This window comes from Diabrotica virgifera, chromosome 8 (assembly GCF_917563875.1).
Source record: "Diabrotica virgifera virgifera chromosome 8, PGI_DIABVI_V3a".
NCBI classification, from domain to species: Eukaryota; Metazoa; Arthropoda; class Insecta; order Coleoptera; family Chrysomelidae; genus Diabrotica; species Diabrotica virgifera.
This window is the reverse complement of record NC_065450.1, coordinates 114,848,525-114,876,141: the sequence shown is the minus strand read 5'-3', so window position 1 is coordinate 114,876,141 and position 27,617 is coordinate 114,848,525. Positions and strand designations below refer to the sequence as shown.

The following is a 27,617-nucleotide window of genomic DNA, read 5'->3' as shown; positions in this document are numbered from 1 at the left end:
ACCTCGATTATCCGTCAGGGCACCGGACCAAGGGTATGACGGATAATCGAAAAGACGGTTAACAGAACATCAACAAAACTTAATTGATCACACGACTAAGTGACACAATCAATGTTCGAATTTGAATCAAATTTAATTATGGCGACACACAGATATTAACTGTAATATTTATTGTGCTGTGCATTTTTATTTTCGGCTTGTGATTCTAAAAATAGAACTCTAAAAGCAGGGTATCATTTATCACCTATTTAAATTGAAAAATCCAGAGCCCTGAATAAGAACAAAAATAGTTACATAAAAAAATGCAGTGGTGGCATAACTGCACCGGTACATTTCAACGAATTTCGTTTGGCTTATCGCAATGCTCAAACAAAATGAATTGATGACTAAATTTTTTACTTATGTAGTCAATATAACTTATGTAGGTATGGACCCTGACGGTTAACAGAGGTGACGGTTAATAGAGAGACGGATAATCGAGGTTTCACTGTATCTACATATTTTTTTTTATAGAAATTAAGTGACTACAATTTTCTCGTGTCTTTCTAAAAACGTTATCAACGTCTTTCTTGTCGCAAACGTAAAACGGGCTCCACACTCTCGGCGAAGTTACTTCGCCAAAGTTGACCGAAGTCCGAAGTACCGTCACTACACACTCGTTCTACTTCGCGAGGAAATGCGATATCGACAAAGAACGGTGCGATACCGACAAAGATCCCTTTGACTCGGACGCGCCAGACCGACAGAGAATGGAAGTAGAACGAAGTGAGGCAAAGTTGTACAAGGTGGCCATCTACACTCTCGTACTTGTTGAACCTCGATAGACTTCGGCGAGAGTGTGGAGCTCGCATAATGAAGAAAGTTAGGTTTTTGAAAATCAGCATTTATATTTTCCTATCATAAAAGATTATACCGCCACCTTTAAAAAATACCGACTATATGCGTCGCAGCGTCGCTTTTATAATATAATACATATACCATATTATACATAGCTCCCCAAACGGCAATTATGCAATTATACTTTTGTCAGCAGAATCGGGTAATACACTGATAATTTTTACAAGATGGTGATTCATTGTCACTCGACATTCAATATTGGTCAAAATAGTGTTTTTGAAATTATTTTCGGAATTATCTAAATGGGTTTCATATTTCATTTGCATATCGTAGGTGTAGTAAGCATTTTTAACCTTTGTAGAAAAAAACGAAAGTACGCTTATATTATGTTTTTGTTATTTGTACTTTCTTTAAGGAGCCTAGCAAGTGTTCGGCTTGCGCCCCTTAGACTTGGCGCCCGGGTGCCTCGCACCCCTTGCACCCCCGGGTTAAGACGGCCCTGCTTCTTCATCTACGTCGTGGTCTCCTTCGGATGACCCCAATCGGTTATAGTGTACTATCATCGGTTTCCCCTTAGGAATCTTTTCAGCCTTGCCCTTCTAAATATACGTAAAGATTTAAATTAAGCTTCACTATACCAGATTAGTTGCATATTTTAGATTTTAGAAGATATGTGATTTAGAAAATATTCATTTTCGCTTAATCTTAGTCAACTTAACCGCTCACCTCGTTAAACATTTAAATATTCAAAAACCAATGATAATAAATTATAATAGTAACCTAATCAGTAAAACATTATTCAAAATTAACTGTTTTTAATGGGAAATAAGCCACAATTTTACTAAAAAAATGATTTTATAACGTTTCGACGTCCAAACCGGATGCTGTTGTCAAAATTCAAAAAATTTTTTGGACGTCGAAAAATTAATGAAACCAGTTTTTTAGTAAAATTGTGGCTTATTTCCCATTAAAAATAGTTAATTACAAAAATGCCACAAGAAAATAGCTTCAGAATAACATTATTCAAAATCTATATAATATATTTAATACCTATATTCACTACGTTTATTACGCCACTGCTGTTCTTAAGTGGGAGGTAACAGGTAACAGTTGCTGACCGATGCGTTGCACGGGCGCAGGTTTCTATGTTTTTTGGTTTGCTATTTTCATTTTCTGTGTGTCTGTGTGTATGCTTTTCTCAGGTGTGGTCGGAGTGGTTATGTGAATATTGCGCTTGTGCGTTGACACGGTAAAAGTTTTTCTGTTGTGATTTTTGTTTTGTTTACGTGTTTATAAATTTTACAGGAAAACGTTCATCCTTCTTGTAACTCCAGAAAATACTTAAATTACTCTGAAACTAGTTGTACTGTAAAGAAACAAGTTGATGACTCAATGGGTGACTATCAGGAGGAGGTAAACAGGAACTTTAAATTATATATTTTTGTTGTGAGAATGCTATATAATTGATTTATTTACCAGAAAATAGGTGCGAACATAATTATATTTATTTTGTTATTATTCATTCTCATATTACACTGGGGAAGGAGCTAATTACAATGAAATGAATCACATTGCTTTTAAATGGAAAGTCATTAGGTTGGTATAGGATGACCCTCCTTAAATGCACTTAATTGAGTTTTTATACATTAATTTATTCATTTCTGTTAATTATTTAAAATAAGTCCTTAAAAATAAGTTTCATAAAATAATTTAGGTAAAGGAACCAGTTCCTGACATATCCATATTAATGTTTGTTTTTATCAAAATCATAATGATGCACCATGCACTGGATTGAATTGTTAGTTATTAAACACTACCTATGATAAGCTATTAATAGCTACTTTTATGCTATGGTTCTTTTTATGAGCATTTTTCAGTGCATCACAAATAAAAAAAAGGTTAGTCCATGAGAAATACACATTTATGACATTTATTCAACATGACATTTTAGTTAAATCTGACAGTTGTCACATTTTATTTGCAATTTGGTATAACAACAAATCAATTGTGTTTATTGCATTTATAAAATGGTATTTTCTTTGATTTGTATAGTCTTATAAATTGTACAGATTAAATTTTTTTTTATATAGAATAATAGGGTCATTTCGCCTGTTCGCGTCCATCGCCCAATTCGCGTCCATTTTACGGCTCTTCTTTTGAAAATTCTCGAAAATAAGTATACTAACGCGCCAATAAAACGAAGAGTTATTACCGCTAATACCTCAATATATAAGACACATGCACACACAGACAAAACTTTCATACGCCCAACCAATCCTGTTTAAAATAATTTTTAGTTTTGTCTTGTCAAAAAGAAAGTGCGGATGTGCCTTATATTGAGAAAAAAATAGTGTGCAGCAGCACGGTTAACGGTAGGTATTTTATTTTTTTATCTGAATTTTACGATAAATAGCTGTTTTTAGACTTTAATAATTAAAAAAGGAGTAATATTAATTATGAATTTGCTTATATTTTTTATAGTTAACAGTTAAAATAAGGTGGACGCGAATTAGTACACCGAATTTCTAAAACTTACACTTTGCGTCTGCAATGGACGCAAACTATACCTACAAGGGATATCAAGAGAACAAATTGCGTCCTTTTTTCAACATACGACTAAATTCTTTGGAAATTTAAAATGTATTATATAGTTGATTGAAATGAATGATTTGAATGAAGTAAGTAATTTTTTTGATTCCAAATGTTCTGTTTAAGATCAGTTCTTCAGAGACAAGGAAAAATAAGGAAAAGAGAACATACATAGAAGAAGATTTAAAAAAAGCGTTAAATGAAATTCGAGAGAAGAAGAAATCGATAAGACAAATATGAAAAGGATATGCTATTCCCAAGACCACAATATTGGACAAAATCAGTGGGCGCAGACTAGATGGAGTAAAGAAACTGGACCGGAGCCAGCGCTAGGAGTAGATGAAAAAAGGTGCATGGCTAAAAAAACAGGAATTGTTAGATACTCTTACTAAGGAACAAAAGCCAGAACCGCTTTTGACTTCTTCGACTTATCAGCATCAATTGCATCGCTACCAACCTTTTTAGAAAAGTCTCCTCGAGTACGACCAGCTTCAGCTGTGTTGGAGAATTAACAAAAGAAAATCCCTGATCCATTTAAAAACCACCTGATGTTGCCTGAAATTTCTAACAAAGCAAGAAAAGAAAATCAAAGAACTCCAGCAGTCATATATTCTGCTGCTTGGAGAAAGTATTATGAAGATAAAGAGAAGATCAAGAATGAAAAGCAGGAAGCAATACAAAAAAAGAAAGTTAGAAGGAATAGAGAAACAAGAACAGAAAAAAACTTTAAAAGATTCTAACATGGTTCGTAAAACTGCTCCGAAACGAAAAAAGAAGATACATCCTCTTCAAGAAGTCACACAGGAAATGGTAGATATAGCATTTAAGAAAGAAAATTAACCAGTCGTGGAATGAGTAAAATGTCCTGAATGTGACGATGTACTAATTTCAGATGTAGAAGATGACGATGAGAAAAACATTGGCTGTGACAAGAAGTGTATTAGATGGTATCATCTAAAATGCACTCGATTTGTAGGATTAAGTTATTTAGAGGCCAAAGTCTTTTTAATGTGACTTGTGTCATTGAATAAAATTCTAAGGCCTTAATAATCATACCTTGTCTCATAGTTAATATGATTCAACATTTCTTGTGGTGGTAAGATTAGACAAAATTATTGTATTGTTTTGTGACTATGATATAGCCAAAAACATGATAATTTTGATTTTTAAATAACTATATATTCTTAAATAAAGAAATTGTTAAAATCCAGTCTTTCTTTACATGATCTTAAAAATATTAGCCTTACATTCCTATTCTAACCTGGTGGACGCCAAATGGTCTACTAGTGGACGCAATTTGGATTTTGTGGACGCAAAGTGGGTGAAACGCCTAATTCTGAAATTTGTTTATTTAAAAGAAAAACACAAGATGTTTTGAACTAAACTAAGAGTTAACCTTAAAATAGTCTATATAATGAACACATTACATAAATCTTTCATTGAAATAAGTGCTGGGACATTTCTATTTTCTTCTTCAAACTTACCAACTGCACTAAATGGACGCGAACAGGCGAAATTACCCTATAATATTATTTAATATTATATTATTAGCGCCATCTATTGACAACTAGAATAAATGTTATAAATATCACTGACGAAATGTAATCAGCGACGTGCGTTTTTTTCTGTCACATACAATTTAATGCGTTAGAGAGAAATCGAAAAACTGTGACGCACTGAAAAATGCTCATGAAGAAAACTTTAGCACTCTAGAGAAATAGGGCTTTTCATCGATTGTCATTTGTTTCGAGCTTCTGTCATGTGTCACATAATATTAATATATCTACGCCATACGTCTTTGGTTTGTATCATTGGTTATATCAATAACGTATGACGTAGATATATTAATATTATGTGACACATGACAGAAGCTCGAAACAAATGACTGTGAATGAAAAGCCCTATTAACTAAACAGAACAAAATCTGATTTATTTGATAGGAGATTCTGACCAATAGGGCTTTTCATTCACAGTCATTTGTTTCTAGCTTCTGTCATGTGTCGTCAAATATCAATACATCTATGTCATACGTTATTGGTATTGCCAAATGTATTGCCAATAATACAAACCAAGACATATGACGTAGATATATTAATATTATGTGACACATGACAGAAGCTCGAAACAAATGACAATCCATGAAAAGCCCATTAGGGCCGAGGACTTGGATAGTATTGATATAAACGACAAGAATCGAAATTTCTTACTGAATTTAAGAAATAAATAATATCTTAAATAAGCAATACTGGACTTGGGCGAGTCTGATATCTATCGACACAGTTTTTCTTTACTTTGCCTTTAGTGTTGTTCTAAAAATTTTTTTTTTCAAAATTTGCTTTTATTCTCTTTTACCCAAATTCCATTATTTTTCTGTTTTCTTGTTTTTATTATTTTTCAGACCTGACACCTGACTTAATCTGAATCTTTATACATTTATTATTCCTTTGTTTTTTCATTTCTGGCTGTTTCTGTTTTTATTTTAATTAAAGGTTTAATTTTTTTATTGATTTAGACTAACGCTTGATTTCATAATAAGTTAAGTGGACTTTAAAATTTAAGTTGGTACCTTTATCAATGGAATTGTAATACACATTAAAGTGAACTTTAGTTAATGTTAAGTTGATTATGAAACCGGGTTTAAGACAATTAAGTACAGTGTTGAAAGCGTTCCAACACTAAGATGAAGAGAGGAATAATAAATGAATAATATAAAAAATGTGATTTAAAATTTTTTAAAGAATCTAGGATATAAGAACAACACCAACAAAAAATTGGAAAATTGTCATATTTGCAAGAAATATACAATGAATGGGATGCTTGTAAAAAATTGTCACTAATTAAAGGTGCACAAAACAAAACAAGGGAGACAAGGACTAGTAATAACAATATGGTTTGATGATGAAGAATGTCAAAATATAACTGAAAAAATGTGTATAAATACAAAATTGCAACAAGGGCATAAAATGAGATGATTACAAGAATACCTTTTATGTATTATGGGTAAAGAGGAAAGAGAAAAATACATAGAAGATTAAAGAGAGAATTAATGAAAAAAGCTTCAAGACTAGAAGAAATAAAACCCTAGGAAACTTAAAATTGTAGCGAAAACTGAATAAAAGCACAGAAAAATCTAAACACAGAACGAGAATGTACCAAGAGGGAAAAATATATTAACCTTCCGATGACCAACCTTTTTTTGTTACACGGATGACCAAGGGGGGGGGGAATGACCCCAGGTCAAAAATGACAATTAACAAAAAAATGAAGTTTTCTTTTTGTTTTTTTTTAATTTATTTTTATGGCATGGACTTTATGTCATTCAGTCAGTCACAACATGAGTATTAGTGTCATGTGTAGTGTGTATGTTGAGTAAGTGTCTTGTTACTTTGTAAAGTCGACGTCATTAGCGTAAAACTACTTGGAATTACACATAATAGACGGTATTTTACTAAACATCAACTTCAGAATATATTTTTTATTCGTAAAATATAGGGAATTTTTGTATTTCAAAATATGAGGATATGTAGAATGATATTAAAGTCAAATAAAAAAATAATGAGTTAAAAATTGAAAATACTTTTGAATTTATTAAAGAAAAACATACGCTGGGGTCAAAATTTCCCCCGCTTGGTCATCCGAAGGTTAAAAAGAAGTTAAATGTGTTTCAACATTAAGTAGATGGAACCACAGAGCAGATGGAAGCAGCAGTTAATAGACTGACAAACAACAAGTCACCTGGCTCAGATAATATAATATGATAAGATTAATCTAATAACACTCGTGGGGACAAGAAGTAAGTACTGTAAGAGTGGTATTGGGAAATAGTTCCAATACACAAAAAGAGGGACTCACTCAAATGCAAAAACAGGCAATTCTCGTATGCCTAACAAGCAATTGGAATATAACAGTTGGTTCATGCAGGCAAACATTGATCATAGATTAGATCTTTGCCCCAAGACACATTCTAGAAAAACCTACACTGACTTTGAGAGTGCCTGTAATTAAATAGAAAATTTCTGATTCAAACATTAAATGAAATCAATATACCAATACATCTCATCACTCAAAAGAAACATTCATACATTATTATGAAACAAAGTTCATAGTAATAATTATCTGAATTCAAAAACAACTTGTGCAACACAATCCATTTTGAAAAGTAACATTATAAAATTAGCATAATATTAAAATAATGTTTGTCCACTGATTCCACTCCCAACTGTCCAGTAAATGTAGTAATTCATTTTTTGCTATGTAGGACAAATTTTGACTTCAACTGAAAGTTACTATACAACCAAGCACATAAGCTAATAGCCAATATTGTGACTTAAGCAAATAATTATTCACTTGCAGTTTATTAATACAATAAAACTGCATTTATTAAAACAAATGATTCAATGTTTATTTAATGAATAGCCACTCCCTTTCCTCATGATTATTCTTCTTTTTTTTAATTAAATCAGTCTGCTATAATAGGTTTATTTCAGCTATTAATAAGCCGCAGTAACTATGAAGAAATAAAAGCTAAAATGTTGTTCTCAACACCTCTACTTCTGCTTTCACTTTCTCCTTAGCTTCTGCGCTAATAAAAACACCACCACCTTCTAAAGCCCTCTCTTCACTAGCAGATTTGCTCCTCCACTTGCATTACATGTGAATGCCTCCCCTCGCTCCCATTAAAAAAAGAAGATTCCGTACCCTGAAGAGGCCTAGGCCTAAACGGGGAATACACAACACATCGTCATTCATTCTTATGGATGGAGGCTCTACTGGATCTCCCTCCTTTACATATAATTGTAAGGAGGCGAGGATGAGATATTATAGACTGAGAAAACTTAAGGGGTCATATATGTTTCTCGGCTTCAAAAAATCGATTTTATTTTTTTTTACTTATTTTAAAAGGTACATCTCTTAGAAACATTTTAAGACCAGAACGAGTTCGATATTCGAATTATTGACGAAGTTACAGCTGCTTTAAACGGAACTAGTCGGGTCGCTCCGCAGGTCTTGCAAAACTTTAAACACGTTTTTCTCGAAATAGCATTTTTCATAACGGTGGGCATGATAACTGCTTAACCGTTCGTCCGATTAACTTAATTTTTGGCACACATATTCTAAATTAGATTCATTATCGTGCGACGAGAGCTTTTTTGAATAAATTTAACCATTTTCGAATAGCAATAAAAAAATAGACAATTTTTTTGGTGAAAATTACGACTTTTTTTTTAATTTCGACCATTTCCGTAATTAATATTTTTTCTTAAATTCCTCTTGTCACACGAAAACTATGACTCTAAAAAATGATAGCAAATAAACAATTTTTGTTTCAAATAAATATTACGAGCTTAATCATGCCCACCGTTTGACCTGAAAAAAAAAACACGTTCTACGCTACTAGACGCGGCCGCCATGTTTTTAATTATTTTTTTAACTTTTAACATACGTTTTATACTTCTTAAGAGTCCACCTTTAAAATTAAAAAAAAAAATGAAATCAATTAGCCCAATAGTTTTCGTACAATTTATCATTGCATTTAGACTACTTTTTAAGCTCGAGAAACGTATTTTTGTTTCAAATAAATATTACGAGATTAATCATGCCCACCGTTTGACCTGAAAAAAAAACACGTTCTACGCTACTAGACGCGGCCGCCATGTTTTTAATTATTTTTTTAACTTTTAACATACGTTTTATACTTCTTAAGAGTCCACCTTTAAAATTAAAAAAAAAAAATGAAATCAATTAGCCCAATAGTTTTCGTACAATTTATCATTGCATTTAGACTACTTTTTAAGCTCGAGAAATGTATATGACCCCTTAAGTAAAGTACTGGTTAGATCAAGACATAATAATATAAATGAAATTAAGGATACCAAACAGATGATGATTTCTGACCATACGGCACCCAGGCATACACCAAAAGTAACTTTCCAAGTGGACATCAGCCCATGAGAGGGATGATAGGTCAATATAACTATGCATTTCAAGCAGAGATTTTTGCAATCTTGCAATGTCCAGGACCAATTTTAACATGGGGGCTTTTGAACTGAAGTGGATCAATGTATCAACAGATAGCCAAGTAGCCATGGAGGCACTCATAAGCCCTAAGGTCTACTCTAGGCTAGTCAATGCAACATAACAGTGTCACACTGGTATGAGTTTCAGGTCACCAGGGAATACATGGTAATGAAGGAGCTGATAAACGTCCAGAAGAACATCAGCTACAAAATACTTTGGTCCAGAGCCAACCAAGGAAGTGCCAAACACAACTCTTACTAGGAAAATACACCTGGTCAAACCCATGGCAAAACCTATATTGGATGCCCATGTACTAATAGGGCTGAAATACTGGGGAAACAGGCAGCATAAACCAGCTCAGAGTCATAAGAGGCTTGCTTACTAGATATGCCCTGTCAAGGGACACCTGCATACAATGGGACTATTTCATGGAGACTTGAGCTGCAGACTCTGTAGAAGAGAACCTGAAACAGGCAACCATGTCTTGCATGACTGTGATGTATTAGATCACAGGCGACAAACAAATTTTCGAGACAACCAGGTGACTCCAAAAATATATGGTATCCATTCATTACACATGTATAATAATCTGGTTTAGGGTTCCAGAATTATGGAATGGATATTGTGAAGCAATGGAAGATATACCATAACACATGCTTCCTTGAAAAAATTTTTATCTATTTTTTGACACAAAGCAGTAGGTGTTCCAATAAATGGCCTTTTTTGGATAGATAAATTAGTTATAAAAGTTGTTCTGTTTGTAGAACTTCCTAGATGTTTCCCTTTGTTAACCCCCCCCCCCAGTGCATGGGGCGAAATAAAATTACAATATTTTTCCATATGAGTGAGTCCTGACAGGCCTCACCCATCCGCTGGCGGGTTAAATTGGAGAATGAAATCAGTTCTGGCTTTTCACTTTATTAGTAGAGAAATCAATTAAGGCTATGGGTACATAATTCGCAAATATTTTACGTGTATCCCTACTTTTTCTGTCTTTACACGGCAAATTACGTGTAGTAAAATTCACACTGGTATGGATATGTAAACATTACTAGAATGTCATTCTACTTGAAAATGTCATCATTAATTTAAAGAGATGGCTTTTGAATGTTCTTGGATAACTGTTATTTTTATAATTTCAAATTATTAATTCAGTTAATAAATGTGATAATTTTTTCACTATGTATTCAGTGATTGTAATAATTTATTTGTACAACAAAGACTAATACTCAATCGAAAAAAGAGAAAAAGTGTTAAAGTGATTTTTTAATAATATATTGTTATGGAACGCTTACAATTTTGAACATCTTTAACAACAAAATACTTGGATCACAGAATATATTATCCTGATGTATTCTCTGCTTGGATCTTCCACAAATAATACACAATAAATAACTTTTTATTAAGTTCACGTCTTAAATCAATTATTTATCAAATACATTAAGTATATATCAATAATATTTAATCAATAACTCAACATATTCCCGATGCAATGTCAAATATTTAAAATTGTCACTGATTGTCAGTGTCTGACTGACAATATATGCTGACAATATTATATTCGGCTGAGTGCGTTGTAAGACAAAGATAGATTTGGAAAATATTACCACGGCATTGTGTTTATTTTTTTCGAATCCTGAAAAAACCAATAAATATTTTTGAAAAATTTAAACGCAGAATGAAAGACTAAATTATTACCGAGGGCCGAAAGTCCCTTAGAATAAATAAAAAGTTTATTTTGAATGATATATTTGAAATTAAAAATCACACTAAATTTTCTCTTAGTTTTTCACCACTGTAACTTATTAAAATAAACATTACAGAAGTTCTCAGGGACTTTCGGCCCTCGCTAATAACGTGATCTTTCATTCTGCGTTTACATTTTTCAAAAATACTTATTAGTTTTCTCAGGATTCGAAAAAAATGAATCCCCATTTGAATATCATTGCAGCCGAAAATACGTACCGATCCTCTTAAGTGATTCTGATGAAATTTTGACAATGATATGGTTCTGATTGTTTTTTATCAACCATTCTGCTGTCTATCATTTTTCCAGTATTTTATTTTTGTTTATAATTTTGTTAATTAGTGCTGATAGTTGTTCTGTCATGGCTGCCCCACAGTGGTCAAACATTGCATTTGATATCCCATACTTACCTACAGCTTTTTTATTGACTATTTGTTTATATTTTTATATTGACTAGTTCGTATGTGGTAATTTTTTATATATCTGGTTCTACATTTGTTGTTCCTGTGTATCCAGCATTTTTAGGTTAATCCATGTATTGTTTATTATATGTTTCATGTCTTACATGTTACTTACTTTATCTCTATTCTTTGATCTCTATAAAGTGCCTATATTATATTATAATATCCTTTTTGTAGACCATAAAAAATCATGCTCCCTATATTTTGAGAAGTATTACCAGTGTTGAAGGTTATTTCTTGTTACAAGTGCAGGTCTTTTATTTTTTATTCTCTTGTAATTACCATACGCTTGTTGTGTCTTGGTTGAAATATGTTTCAGATAAGGTTTTTCTTTTCTTTACATTTTTATTTTGCTTTTGTCTAGAATCATGGATTTTTAGCCTTGAGGACCAATCATTTTCTGCAACTTCAGTTTTTGTGATATACTTAATATAAATATGTATTTTGCTTCTTTATGTTGCTTTCTTTTGGTATATATCTTGTTAAGTCATCCTGCCAGCTTTTATTTCTCCTGCTTATGGCACATAGCCATTTGAAAATATAAAACTGAAAAAGTTTTTCTTTATCCTATTATGCAACTGATGCTAGAATAACTAGTCAAATTTACATTCATTTATTATTTTATTGTGAAATTCAATATGTTGGGCTTAAGAAGTACATCTGCCATTTATTGGTTCCCATTATCTCTAGACATTCCAGTAAGAAATTTAATAAGTGATGGATTCGACTATTACTTAATGCAAGTTTATTCTATCTAATAATGAAAACAAAGATTTTTTCAATGTTTTATTGTTAGAAGAAATTTAATGTTTTATTTTCAAAATCATGAATACTTTATCCCATTTTATATGAACCTTCTAGACTACTTATACCAAAAAATAATGATATCTACTTATTTTTGCGTTACGCTCACAAATCTCTTTGTAATTAAGTTAAAAAATAAATGACCTTAATTTTTTACTTCTATAATCATTATAAAAGGTTTACTGACCTTCCCATTATTATAAAACATTTTGACTTGTTAACTAGTTAACGAGCTAGTTAACCAAATTATTGACTCAACTAGGTAAGTCCTTCCATTGTTTTTTTGGACTATCTATCTGTATACTATGCCTTGATTTTTATACATGGTGGTAAGATCTGATTTGAATATTGTGTAATTAAAAAAAAACAAAATTTTTAGATATTGTCTGTCACTACTTTCACACAGCTTAATAGTCCATTTACTCACAGTTTTTGCTGTAATATTTTAAAGAACCGCTTGGATTGACATGCAATTTGGTATACACATATCTAACATGCCAAAGACAAAAAGTGATATTGTCCTGATGTGTGCCTATTCCCCTGGGAGTGACTTTCCCCGCATCTCGGGGGAGAAAAAACATACGTTCAAAATAAGTGCAGAATTGGATAAACTAACTAATTATAAGCAACTTTTGTTCTATAAAGTTTTTTCACTAAGTCAATCAGAGCCGTACGGTACATATTTTCAATAAATATGATGCAAGTCTTTGAAATGCCGCCCCTTACCATAATATTATTGAAATTTAACTTTTATTTTTATTAAAAGAAACTACACAAAATCAACGAAAACTTTTATTTTAAAAACAAAACATACTTTAAATTAAATGAAATATATGAGTGTTAACACTACATTAAGTGGGTAGGCGCAAAATTTGCTTGCAATGCTTTTTAAATGCATTCATTTTTTTTTCGAATCCTGAGAAAACTAATTAGTATTTTTGAAAAATATAAATGCAGAATAAAAGATTTCATTATTACCGAGAGCCGAATGTCCCTGAAAATCTCTATAATGTCTATTTGAATAGGTTACAGGGTGAAAAAAAAGAAGAAAATTGAGTCTAATTTTTAATTTCAAATATCTTATTCAAAAGAAACCTTTTGTTTATTCTAAGGGACTTTCAGCCCTCGTTAATAATGTATCCTTTCAATCAGCGTTTAAAATTTTCAAAAATATTTATTAGTTTTTTGAGTATTCGACGAAATCGTTTGCGTTTATGCTCTTAAGTAACATTTACAAAAATTATATTTTACTCTTATGACTTTAATTTTAGCAAAGTCGTCAATCAGATTGGTGTAGTCTAGTGGGGATAGATAGATGTAGCAGCTAGTGAGAATTCTATTGAAATAAGTGCTAAATTTTTTAGTTTTGTTTGTCTTATGGAGCTTCGTAAATAGTTTTTAATTTTGAAAAACTTCTTTCCCCACTAGTTACCGAGACAGGGAGTGTTAATAAAATTCTAAGTTTACAACTACATTTGGGTATAAAGAAATTAAGTCATTTTGGCACAACTAGTTCAAAACCTCTAAAGGTTTCATGGGGTATGGTATCATTTGAAATATATCACGCAATTCTTTTAGAAGATCATTATATCATCAGATTTTTTTTCTTTTTCTATTGAAAGTATTTAATGAATATTCATACAATATTTTTCTAGTGTTTCATTATCTATTTCCCTCAATTTAAAAATATCACTTATAAAAATTTAAAATTTTTATTATAAGTTTCTAGACGCGAAAATCGATCAATCAAAGCATTAACGTCAAGGTCTAAAGTCTAAAATATAGATGAACAAATTTATTTCAAATTTAGATTCATTTGTTGAGCTCGTCCACAGATTTTTCGTAGTCAAATAAACGCTTTCTTCTCCTGGCTCGAATTTCATTTTCAGCTGGAAATTCGTAACAAAATTTTCTGCAATTTCATTAAATTTTCATTTATTCATTAGCCATATTGTCTGTAACTTTTCATTTTTTCTATAGTTTCTGACAACATTTTTACTCAATCTGACAATTTTTTTTATTTTACTGTTTATGCCACCCCCTTGTGATGCCGCCTGATGCGACTGCCTTGCCGCATCATAGTACGGCACGGCTCTGAAGTCAATACTTTTTGAGTTATTTGTGAGTGAATGTGTTCATTTTTCAAAAACACGTTTTTAAACAGTTTTTCGCAAATAACTCAAACAGTAAGTATTTGATCGAAAAAATATTCTTAGCAAAAATATAGCTTATAAAAAGTGATAAAATGGTGTATTTATGAAGTCTGTAAACACAGTAGATGTACCTACATTATGTAGCTAATGAAAAGAACGTTCTTATTCGTCAAATTTCAAGTGAAATATTTCAACGTGAAATAACCAAAAAAACACAACTTTTTTAAAGTGTTTCCGTTTTTTTTTCAAAATACCTTAAAATGGTAACAAAAATCTGAAAGAATAAAAAAATGTAGGTTTTACCGTTCTGAATATTTTGGATTTTTTGTTTTCCTGTAAGACAAAAATTGGTTAAGATATGGCTGCTCAATATTTGCATACACACATGATTAGTGACTCGTTCAAGCCCTTTTAACTACAGCCTTTTCAAAAATAAGCACTTTCAAGCGATGAAACTTACAGATCATAATATATACAATACTTCTTCTTCTTCTTCTCGTTGTCCTTATGCCCTATAAGGGCATCGGACTTTAGTATCACCTATCCATCTTTTACCCATTTCTTCCACGACTTCCGGTCTCCCGTCATTTCCTTCATCTGTTGCACTGTTTTCCCTCTATTTGTTCTGATTTCCTCGATTTGTTCCATCCACCCCTTTCTAGGTCTGCCCCTTCTTCTTTTCCCCTGTCTTTTGGCATCTGTCACCTTCTTTACTAGTCTGTTCTCGTTCATCCTAGTTATATGTCCAAACCAATTCAGTTTTCTTTTTTCAATATTTTTCTCTATTGGTTCCTGACTTAGCACGTTTCTGATGTTTTCGTTCCTTTCCCTGTCCATCTTCGTCTTTCCAGCTATTTTTCTCAGTTGCTTCATTTCTGCTGCATTTATGGCACTTTCATGTCTTTTATTTGTGACTCATGTCTCGCTTGCATATAGAAGAGTTGGTACTGTGATTGTATTATATATGTACATGTATTTTTGTTTCCTGGCTGATTTCCCTTTTTCCCAGTATCGTATTATTAATCGCATAGTATATTTTCGTATCTTTCTTTGTCCTATTTTCAATTTCTAGGTCTAGCTTTCCGTCATTCGATATTATCGTGCCCAGGTACTCGTAGGCCGTCACCCTCTCCAATTCTTGTCCTTTACAGAGCACTTGTGTTTCGCCTTCAATTTCCTGCTCGTGCTGACCTATTTTCATCGTCTTGCATTTGCTGATGTTTATTTCTAATTTCATTTTCTCTATTTCCTCAGTCCATACATCAATTAGTCGCTGCATCTTTCTCGGGTTGTCTGCTAAGAGAACGACGTCGTCAGCATACAGTAATCCTTCTATCATAACTGGTGTTAGGTGCGTGTAGCCTATTATTGTTTTTAAGTGGATTGTTCTGCTTTTTACATTTTTAAATTATTTTTCCATAATTATGACGAATAGGAGTGGGCTTAGGCTATCTCCCTGTTTTATCCCCCTGTTCATCCTAAATTCTAGTGATCTGCTACCTCCCATTTGCACTTTTCCCACCACTCTGCTGTACGTACTTTTAATTATCTCTAATAGTTTCGTCGGTATTCCCAGCTCCTCTACAGTATTCCACAATACTTTCCGGTCTACTGAGTCGAACGCTGCTTTAAGGTCTATGAAGGTCATATATATGTTTGTTCCCCGATCATTATTTTTTGTTTTATTTTTTGTCAACTGTTTGCCTTTTGGCTTTGAATGCTGTTTGTTCGTCTTCCAGTTTTTCTTCTACCTATAGGCATATATCTCTATAGTTTCCACAGGTGGATTCTTCTCCTTTCTTGTGAATTGGGATCAGTAAGTTTTCTTCCCACTCTCTCGGCATTTTGTTTGTTCTCCATGCTTCTCTCATTATGTCCAGCAACCACTTCTTTCCTTCTTTCCCTATCCATTTTATCATTTCGGGATCAATTTTATCTGCTCCGCTCGCTTTTCCTATTTTTATTCTACTTATCTCTTCTTCCATTTCTTCTGTACTTATTTCTTCCATTTGGTTTTCGTCTGCTGCTGTCTGTTCTATGGTTCCCTCTGTCTCTATTTCTTCACTTTCCTCGCCCATATATTTCTCTTCATATTACTCTCTCCACACCTCTAGCATCTCTGTTGTATTTGTCTTTAGTTTGTTGTGTTTGTCTTTTACTCCAAGCATCTGTTGTTATCTCTGTAATTTTGGTTTAGTGTTTCACCGAACTTCTTCCAACTCTCTTTTTTCCTTTTCTTACTAGTTCTTTCAGTATGTTTCTGTGTTTTTGGTATTCTTTTTTATATTGTTCCTCTCTTGTACTATTGTATTTTTTCCATGCCTTTTTCTTTTTCCTCACTATATCTGCATTCCACCATTTCGTTTTTTTGTTTAATTTTCTGACTGTTGGATTTCCGCATATGTCTTGTGCCTTCTTCATTATTACTTCTTTAAATTTTCCCCATTTTTCCTCCATATCCATTTCTATTTGCTTTCTCTCCTCCATTTTGAACTCCTTATCAGTTTCTTCTTGATATCTACTTTTCTTTTGTTCATCTTTTAGCTTTTTTATTGCTATTCTGCTGTATTCTATCTGTTCTTGGTGTACCGGTTTTCGCCATGTCATCTCTGCCATTACCAGTCTGTGATGAGTTCCGATCTCTGCTCTCTGTTCTGTCCAGACTTGTTTTATATTTTGTTTCATTTCTTGCGTGTAGACTACGTAATCTATTATGCTTTTTGCATCTCTGCCTTCTGCTACAAATGTATACTTATCTTGTAGTACTTGCTGTGTAAACGAGTTTCCTATTAATAGGTCGTTTGTCTGGCAGAATCTGATCATTTTAATTCCGTTTCTGTTTAGTATCTCTTCACCATGTCTTCCCATGCACCCAAGTCCTTTGTTTTCATCTTTCCCTATCCTTGCGTTCCAATCACCCATTATTACTATTCTTTCACATTTTTCTCTTATATCATCTAGGGTATTCTGTAGTTCATTGTAGAAATCTTCCATTTTTTCTTCTTCTGTTCCTTCTGTTGGTGCATATATTTGCACTATGTACCATTCCTCTTCCATTTCTATTTTTATGTACATTATTCTCGACGATATAGGTTTGAAATCTCATATTCTTTTTTCTATTGTCTCTGTGACTACTATGCCTACTCCTTCTTTTGTTCTAAGTTCTTTGTCTACCCCGGAGTAATACATCGTGTAATTTTCTGATATATTTTCTTTTCCTCTTCCACATTTCTTTGTTTCGCTTATACCTATTATTGCACTAATTCGCATTCCTTACCTCTAAGGGATGTTAAATTCCATGTACCAATTTTCAAGTTGTTATTTTCGTTTATTCTAGTTTTTTCGTCTTGTCCTTGTTTAATTTCCACGTCAATCGTGCTAGCTGTTTTTTCAATGTCCTTTTTCTTTTGTCCATTTTCGTCTGGGTGAGAATGAAAGAAGAGCTTTCTATGACCAATTAGGAGACGTACTGAGTGATATTCCAGCAGAGGCGAAAGTTATAATAGGAGGTGATTTCAATGCACATGTGGGCCAAGCCAAGACAGGATATGAAACAATACATGGGGGATTAGGCTTTGGAACTAGAAATGAAGCTGGAGATGACATGCTTGAATAGCAACAGCATTGGATATGGCGATTGTTAACACATTCTTTAAAAAGAGAGAAACTCAACTTATTGCCTACAAAAGTGGACAACATCAATCCCAAATAGACTACTTCATGATAAGGAAAGAAGACATACGTGAATGCAAGGACTGCAAGGTAATAGTTAGTGAGACAGTCAGCCAACAACATAAGCGGCTTGTTCTGGACATCGAAGTTAAAAGCGAAACTAAACAAAAATATCGGAGAGGGCCACAAAAAATCAAGTGGTGGATGCTAAAAGATGAGAAAGAAGGTCTATTCAGGGAAAGAATAGTAGAAAAAATATGTTGGTACGTGAAAGGATGCCCTAACACAATTTGGAGAAAAATGGCCAACATTATTAGAGAGACTGCTATTGAAATACTTGGGAAAACGTCAGCAAAAAAGTTTGAGGATAAAGAGACTTGGTGGTGGTCAAACGAAGTACAAGGAAAAATAAAAGAGAAGCGAACATTATATAAAAAGTGGCAAGAAACCAGATCCGACACAAAATCTTCAAAACTATATGGTGGCGAAAAAGAAAGCGAAAGTAGCAGTACCAAAAGCCAAAGCAGAAGCGTATTCAAGCCTATACGATCAACTTGATACCAGGGAAGGCAAAACGAAGATATATAAAATAGCCAAACAGAGAGCAAAGAAAGAAGATTTTAATCAGATTAGATGTATCCGAGATGAAAATAATAAAATACTAGTTCACAAAAAGGATGTCAAAAAGAGATCGAGAAAGTACTTTGACAGCTTATTAAATGAAGAATTTGACAGACAGCCTGTAGAGTCAACGGAGACAGTAGCAGCAATGGTCACCAAAATAACAAACGAGGAAGTGGCTCAAGCGCTTCAAAAAATAAAGAAAGGAAAAGCGGTAGGACCAGATGATATTCCTGGGGAAGTATGGAGAGCATTGGGAGAGACAGGAACAAGGTGGCTAGCAAGTTTATTTAATAGAATTATGGAAGTTGGACAAATGCCAGACGAATGGAGAAGCAGTATACTTAGTGTGACCAAGTCCAATTCAGTCGAATCCGGGACAAGGCTGAAAAAAATACCTGAAATCCGGGACTTTTCAATGAAAATCGGGCCATTTTTTTTTTTCAGAAGACGATAATTAAAAAACAGAAACGAAAAAAGTCCACCGATATAGAATGCATGCGTTTTGGATGTGGTATTAGAATTAAACTCTAGAAATTGTCGACTTTTTTTCGTCCCACCAATTCAATTTGATGTGAATTAGAAGAATAACGTATTCAAAGTTTCAAAATACAATTTTACCAAAACGTTGACAATTCGGATGGCCCGGAAGCCTTGTCCGGGACGCCGGGACACGACTTCACAATTCGGGCCATGTCCCGGATTTTTCGGGCTAGTTGGTCACACTAAGTATACTAGTACCTGTCTACAAAAACAAGGGAGTTATACAACAATGTACAAACTACAGGGCTATAAAACTGCTTAGCCACACCATGAAAATATGAGAAAGAGTAATTGGTAGACGGATACGTGAAGAGACCGAAATATCCGAGAATCAGTTTGGCTTTATGCAGGGCAGATCAACAACAGATGCAATTTTCATTATAAGGCAGTTGATGGAAAATACAGGAGTAAAGAAACAAATGCTCATATGGTATTCATTGATCTTGAGAAAGCATATGATAGAGTTCCTCGAGACATTCTGTGGTGGACACTCAATAAGAAAGGAGTCCCTGGTGAATATGTAAAGATTGTGAGGGATATGCATGATGGAGTAACGACTAGTGTTAGGACAGGTGTGGGAGAGACTGATAAATTTTATGTGAAAGTAGGATTGCACCAGGGCTCTGTGCTTAGTCAGTATTTATTCTCATTAGTTTTGGACCAGATAGCAGCGAAACTACAGGGTAACATTCCATGGTGCTTAATGTATGCTGATGATGTCGTGTTGGTAGGAAATAGTGAGAGAGACTTAGAACAAAAACTGGAACAGTGGAGACAAGCTCTGGAGGAAAAAGGTTTAAAACTTAGTAGGACAAAGACAGAGTATTTGCAATGTTCATTTAAAGATGGAGTTACTACAAATACCACTGGCTGTGGGTGAAAAACCGTGATATAATTCAGGAATTTTTGAAACCTATCAGGTGTTGTAAAGGACGATGCCAGGAATAACTTATACTAAAATGTAACCAAAAATTTTGTGCGGTTTTCTGTTTATGACGATTTTCATTTGTTAAATTTGCAATTTTTAAAGATTTTTAATTTTGCAGCTTAGGATATTCATTTTAGAGAAAAACTTTTAAATAGAAAATTGTAGTAAATTAAAAAACCTACAATTTGAGCTATGGCAAGTTTAGTTTCGTTAATAAGTTATTGCACAACAGCTTGCGAAAGGTCCAAAATGGCCGTTTTTTTACAATTGCCTTATTTATTGTAAAAATAACTTTTATGTATTTTTTAAGACTTTAAAATGAAGATCTTTCAATACTCAACATAAAAATTTGTTGTTCTGAAGCTATTTTCTTGTGGCATTTTTATAATCAAGTATATTCAAATGGGAAATAAGCCACAATTTTACCTAAAAATGATTTTATTAACGTTTCGACGCCCAAGTCGGGTGTCGTTGTCAAAATACAAAATAATACTAAATAAACAAAAATGGTGTTGCTTAGTAAAAAATTCTTCTAATAATTTATTTAATCTGACTCGTTTATATCGGCAATTCAGACACGTATTATACATTTTAAAGTAGACGACTTTAAAATGATATTGCCAATATTGATGAGTTGCGTTCCTGGGACGACTTTATATACGATGTCGGGATAGTATCACGAGGTTTTTCCTGGTTTTCCCTCGTGATTTACTATGGAATCTCTAACGCGAGAATTTCAGTGCCACCGTTGCATTTGGTTGTCTTTTTAAAGACAGATCACATGCTATGATTTTTTGTGGCGGATATTCTTGAGTTGGGATTGATTTCATGTAATCGAATGAACTATCTTTTAGTAAAGTCGTCCCAGGAACGCAACTCATCAATATTGGCAATATCATTTTAAAGTCGTCTACTTTAAAATGTATAATACGTGTCTGAATTGCCGATATAAATGAGTCAGATTAAATAAATTATTAGAAGAATTTTTTACTAAGCAACACCATTTTTGTTTATTTAGTATTATTTTGTATTTTGACAACGACACCCGACTTGGGCGTCGAAACGTTAATAAAATCATTTTTAGGTAAAATTGTGGCTTATTTCCCATTTGAATATACTTGATTATAAAAATTTGTACTGCCCGATTGGTGAACTTGTTGCTTAGATATTATAATTTGTTTATCCCAAGAGGTCAAATGTCCAAGGCTATAACTTTTTGAAAAAAAATCGCACAGAGTTAATCCAAGATCCACTCTCCTTCTAAAGACTAATATTTTCATATTCTGATGTAAATAAATGCGTATAACATTTTTCAACCTATTATTTCGGGTTTGAAAATAAGGGGGCAAATTTCGTTATAAACATTTAGAACTGAAGCCGCCCCTGTACATCCTATAAGTTTCTAACTTGCAGTTTATTGTTGCTAAAGACAAAATAAAGATTCAAAACCAAATAAAAATTTTCTACGACCAACAGAAGCCGAGATAATTGTTTTTGTTTTCTTAAGTCGTAGTGACTTTATTTATAACAATTAAGAAATTAATTCACAGTCATTGACTAAAGAAAGACTTATATTATCTTAAAATAAAAATTATTTTAACCGTAAATTACATTTAATTATTAAAAATGATTTTTTAAAATGTAGTGGAGATTAATTTTTCGTTACGACTGTGATTTATTGTGTCGGTTGCCCTTAGCAACGGCTAGCAACTTATAATATATTGAATCACGGTTTTTGCTTTAAATTTTAAAGCACTGCTTGGATTGACATGAAATTTGGCAAACACATAGATAACATGTTAAAGAATAAAAATTATATTGGGCCCCTCTGTGCTTTTGTCCTGGGGGTGAGTTTCACCCCTTATAAGGAGTGAAAAAATATATGTTCAAAATAAGTTCGGAAATGGACAAAACGTCTAATTCTAAGCACCTTTTGTTCTATAGCATTTTTTCACTAAGTTAATACTTTACGAGTTATTTTCGAGTAAATACATGTTAAAACAACAAAAAAAAACACGTTTTTAGGCGGTTTTTGACAAATAACTCAAAAAGTAAGTATTTTATTGAAAAAAGAGTTTTAACAAAAATATATAGCAAATTAAAAATTGAAAAAAATGATGTATGCATGAAATCTCTAGACCCAGTAGAAACAAAGTTCTAGCTAATGAAAAATAGGTTCATATCCTTTCAGGTTCATATATAATTTCATATATCGGTTATATCATATCTAGGTTCATATCAAATTTCAAAGTGAATTATTTCAACGTGAAATAACCAAAAAAATCATGCACTTTTTGAAGAAAAATCATTACAACTTTTTTAAAGTGTTTAAAAAAATATGTACTTATATCTGTTTAAAAAAAAGGTTTTAACATCAAAAGTAAGCAAGTTACGCTTAAAATTAAGTTGATCTCTTTTTTTTTGGTAAAAAAACTCGGGAAAGTCACCCTTAATTAGCATCAGAAATGAAATTAATCCATTATACTTCAATGTTGTTCTACTCGTGTATGTGTCGTTTATTTCTGTAAGTTTCATTGGTTCAGAGTGCTTATTTTTGAAGGGGCTGTAGTTAAAAAAACTTGAACTAGTCAATAATCACGAGTGCATGCAAATTTAGAACAGCCATATCTTAACAAAGTTTTGCCTTCCAAAAAAAGCATAAAATCCAAAATATTCATAACAGCAAAAACTACATTTTTTTACTCTTTATGATTTTTGGTCACACTAATGAATTTTAAGTTATTTAAAAAAAACATTTTTTCAAAATTAAAAATTAAGACAGATTTACTTTAAAACCAATTTTTTTAAATAAGCTCTTTTAGTGGAGTCACTGAAGGTTTTCACCTCCGATTTCGTTGAACCTTCATAGATTTTCATGAAAATTGGTGAGTAGTTAGAAGATACTTCAAGGAACAAAGGTGACATGATGCCAACTTGTGCTTTTACCCTGGGGGTGGATGCCACACCTTCTCGGGGGTGAAATTTTTTTTATTAAAAATAATACCAGAAATCGATAGAGGAGCAACTTCTAAGCAAAATTTGTTATATAAAATTATTAACATAAATCAATACTTTTTAAGTTATTAAATATCAAAGATTTTATTTTTCTTAAAAAAATGCATGTTTTAAAGCGGGTTTTCACGTATTAATCAAAAACTGTAAGCTTTTGTAAAAAAGCTATTATTACCAAAATTAAAGATAATAAAAAATTTAATTCACTCCCCACTTAACGAACTAAACTAATGTTATTTCAAAGTGAGTTATGGGTAATTGAATGTATATTTTTTTCGACGAGTACTCAAATCTAAGTATTCAAGCTTACATAACGGGAAAACCATGCATTTTATAGAATATACTTGTTAAGGACTTGTCAAAGTACTTTGGAGTACCTATCAAATGAGCTCCAGTAGAAGTTAATAGCATCAAAATTAAGAAAGCTATGATGAAAATAAGAGAACCCTTTCGATTTTTTTAGAAAAAAGTGAAAAATAAGACATACGCCATTTCCACAAAAATTTAAATTTGTAGAAATCCTCACAAGAATTTCTTTAGGTTAACATAGTTAATGATTTCAACAATTTTGACCGGTTAAGAATGCAAATTTTTTTAAAAAAAAGATATAATTTAAAAAAATCAGAATTTTTAAAATTATCGTACTTTTCATTTCTTTTGATAATAACTCCAAAAATACTCAATATACGTCAAAATGATATATAACTAAATTTTAATTTTTTCAGTTCAAAATACTCTACCTATTTTATTATTTCCGTAGAATAACAAATAACCGAGATAGAAACGTTTAAAATTTCAATTTTGCTGTGAGAACCATGTAACCAGTGCCATTTAACCTTTTATTGTTAAAAAAGTAAGAGGTTTAAAAGACTAATTTCGACGTTTTTTAATAGCTCTTAGAATCACCTTTTATCTAGATTTTAGGCGAACCTTGTATCTTAAATATTAACGGAGTTACTTACAAAAAAACAATAACATTTTTTGGAAACATTTTTAAAAGATACATTTTGAAACATTTTTGGTGCATAAATTTTAATGCTATCAACTTGTTCAAGGGCTTATTTGATAGATATTTCTATGAACTTTGACAAATATTTAATAAGTTTATGTTATCAAATGCATCATTTTCCCGGTATTTAAGCTTGAATACTTAGATTTGGGTACTCGACGAAAGAAATATACATTCAATTACCTACAACTCACTTTTAGTTAACATTGAAAGATTTTTCTAGTAAGGAGTTTATTAGATTTTTTATTAGCCTCAATTTTGATAATAATAACTTTTTTGTAAAAACTTCTTTGAGTTATTTTTGAAAAATCGGTTAAAAACATGCATTTTTCTCACGAAAAATTAAAATCTTTGATCTTTAATAACTCAGAAAGTTTTGATTTATTTTAATAACTTTATATAACAAATTTTGCTTATAATTTGTCCCTCTATCGAATTATGTGGTTATTTTTATTAAAATAATTTTCACCCCCGAGGAGGGGTGGCATCCACCCCCAGGGTAAAAACGCAAGTTGGCACCATGTCACCTTTGTTCCTTGAGATATCCTCTAACCACTTACCAATTTTCATGGAAATCGATGGAGGTTCAACGAAATCGGAGTAAATAGCTCATATCTACCTTCAGTGACTGCACTATTTGAACCGATGATACTTACAGATCATATAAACAACACATGAGCAAAGTAACTTGTGAAGCGGTAATGATTAATTTAATTTAAGATGGTAATTACGGGGTGACTTTCCCGAGTGTTTTGACCAAAAAAAGAGATCAACTTTATTTTCAGCGTAACTTGCTTACTTTTGATGCTATAAACTTTTTTTAGAAACATATATACATATTTTTTTAAACACTTTAAAAAAGTTGTAATGATTTTTTTCCAAAAAGTGCATGAATTTTTGGTTATTTCACGTTGAAATAATTCACTCTGAAATTTGACGGATATGAACCTATTTTTCATTAGCTAGACCTGTGTTTCTACTGGGTCTAGAGATTTCATGCATACATCATTTTTTTAAATTTTCAATTTGCTATATTTTTGTTCAAATCCTTTTTTTCAATAAAATACTTACTTATTGAGTTATTTGTCAAAAACCGCCTAAAAACGTGTTTTTTTTGTTGTTGAAAAATGAAGGTATTTACTCGAAAATAACTCGAAAGGTATTAACGTGGTGAAAAAATGCTATAGAACAAAAGGTGCTTAGAATTAGACGTTTTATCCATTTCCGAACTTATTTTGAATATATATTTTTTCACCCCTTACAAGGGGTGAAACTCACCCCAGGACAAAAGCACACAGAGGCCAAATATGAATTTTATTCTTTAACATGTTATCTATGTGTTTTCCAAATTGCATGTCAATCCAAGCGGGGCTTTAAAATTTAAAGCAAAAAACCGTGAGCCGTTGCTAAGGGCAACCGACACAATAAATCACAGTCGTAACGAAAAATAAATCTCCACTACACTTTAAAAATTATTTTTAATAATTAAATGAAATTTTCGGTAAAAATAATTTTTATTTTAAGATAACATAACTCTTTCTTTAGTCAATGACTGTGAAATAATTTCTTAATTGTAATAAATAAAGTCACTACGATTTAAGAAAACAAAAACAATTATCTCGGCTTTAGTTGGTCGTAGAAAATTTTTATTTGGTTTTGAATCTTTATTTTGTCTTCAGCAACAATAACCTGTAAGTTAGAAATTCATAGGATGTACAGGGGCGGCTTCAGTTAATTTGCCCCCTTATTTTCAAACCCGAAATAAGAGGTTGAAAAATGTTATACGCATTTATTTACATCAGAATATGAAAACATAAGTCTTTAGAAGGAGAGTGGATCTTGGATTAACTTTGTGCGATTTTTTTTTCAAAAAGTTATAGCCTTGGACATTTGACCTCTTGGGATAAACAAATTATAATATCTACGCAACAAGTTCACCAATCGGGCAGTACAATTTTTTTTTATGTTTAGTATTGAAATATCTTCATTTAAAGCCTTAAAAAATACATAAAAGTTATTTTTACAATAAATAAGGCAATTGCAAAAAACGGCCATTTTGGACTTTTCGCAGGCTGTTTTGCAATAACATATTAACGAAATTAAACTTGCCATAGCTCAAATTGTAGGTTTTTTAATTTACTACAATTTTCTATTCAAAAGTTTTTCTCTAAAATGAATATCCTAAGCTGCAAAATTAAAAATTGCAAATTTAACAAATGAAAATCGTCATAAATAAAAAACCGCACTAAATTTTTGGTTACATTTTAGTATAAGTTATTCCTGGCATCGTCCTTTACAACACCCGATAGGTTTCAAAAATTCCTGAATTATATCCTGAAATCGACTTATTTTTCACCCACAGCTTGGACTAAAATAACATGGTATCTTTGGATGGTGAACTGATTGTAAAAAGCAATACATAGTTTTAAGTACCTGGGATCGGTATTGCAGAGTAATGGAGAAATAGATGGAGATGCATGCAGTAGAATTAGGGCTGAATGGATGAAGTGGAAGGAAGCGAGTGATGTGCTGTGTGACAGGAAAATTCCAATGAAGTTAAAGGGAAAATTCTATAAAACAGCCATAAGACCGTCTATGATGTACGGAACTGAATGTTGGGCAGTGAAAAAGAAAGAGGAACAACGAATGCATGTGGCGGAAGTGAGAATGCTTAGATGGATGAGTGGAGTGATAAAAAAGGATAAAATTAAAAATGAGTATATTAGGGGAAGTGTAGGTGTGGCACCAATTGATGCTAAAATGAGAGAGCATAGGTTGAGATGGTTTGGTCATGTTCAACGTCGAGACTCTAATCACCCAATACGAAGAATTGCTGAAGTGCAGATTCCTGGAAGGAGTAGGAGAGGAAGACCAAAGAAGACGTGGGGGGAGACGATTAGGCAGGACATGTTGGTAAAGGGGATTAATATTGATATGACTCAAGATAGAATTGTATGGAGAAATGCAATTAGGGAAGCCGACCCCGCATAGGGATAAGGCAAAGAGATTGATGATGATCATCTGGATAGTCGTCTGAGCTCATGGTTTTCTGGATAAATCTCTGTCAGATCTTGGGCAATATTGGGCGTCTCAGGGAAACCAGCGGAGAAGCTACTCAGTCCACCCCCGACCAGTCACCTAAGCTACCCTTCTATATACCCGTCTCTACTCCATTGGTTTAGCAAATTTTGTTATCTTTCGTGAAAATATTTGTTTTTATTTC

The 27,617-nt window shown here is 32.4% G+C and overlaps 2 protein-coding genes across 3 annotated transcripts in view; one reads left to right on the top strand and one right to left on the bottom strand.

The window, feature by feature from the left end:
- The window catches only part of LOC126889889 (uncharacterized), a 232,416-nt gene that overhangs the window by 104,137 nt on the left and 100,662 nt on the right, over positions 1-27,617 (bottom strand). The gene's annotated exons all lie outside the window — the stretch shown is intronic.
- The window catches only part of LOC126889891 (uncharacterized), a 37,396-nt gene continuing 11,766 nt past the window's right edge, over positions 1,988-27,617 (top strand). Inside the window, exons 1-2 of the mRNA XM_050658600.1 lie at positions 1,988-2,086; positions 2,143-2,250. Coding sequence (XP_050514557.1) covers positions 2,230-2,250 — 21 coding nt within the window. The 5' untranslated portion in view covers positions 1,988-2,086; positions 2,143-2,229. The remainder of the gene's footprint in view (positions 2,087-2,142; positions 2,251-27,617) is intronic.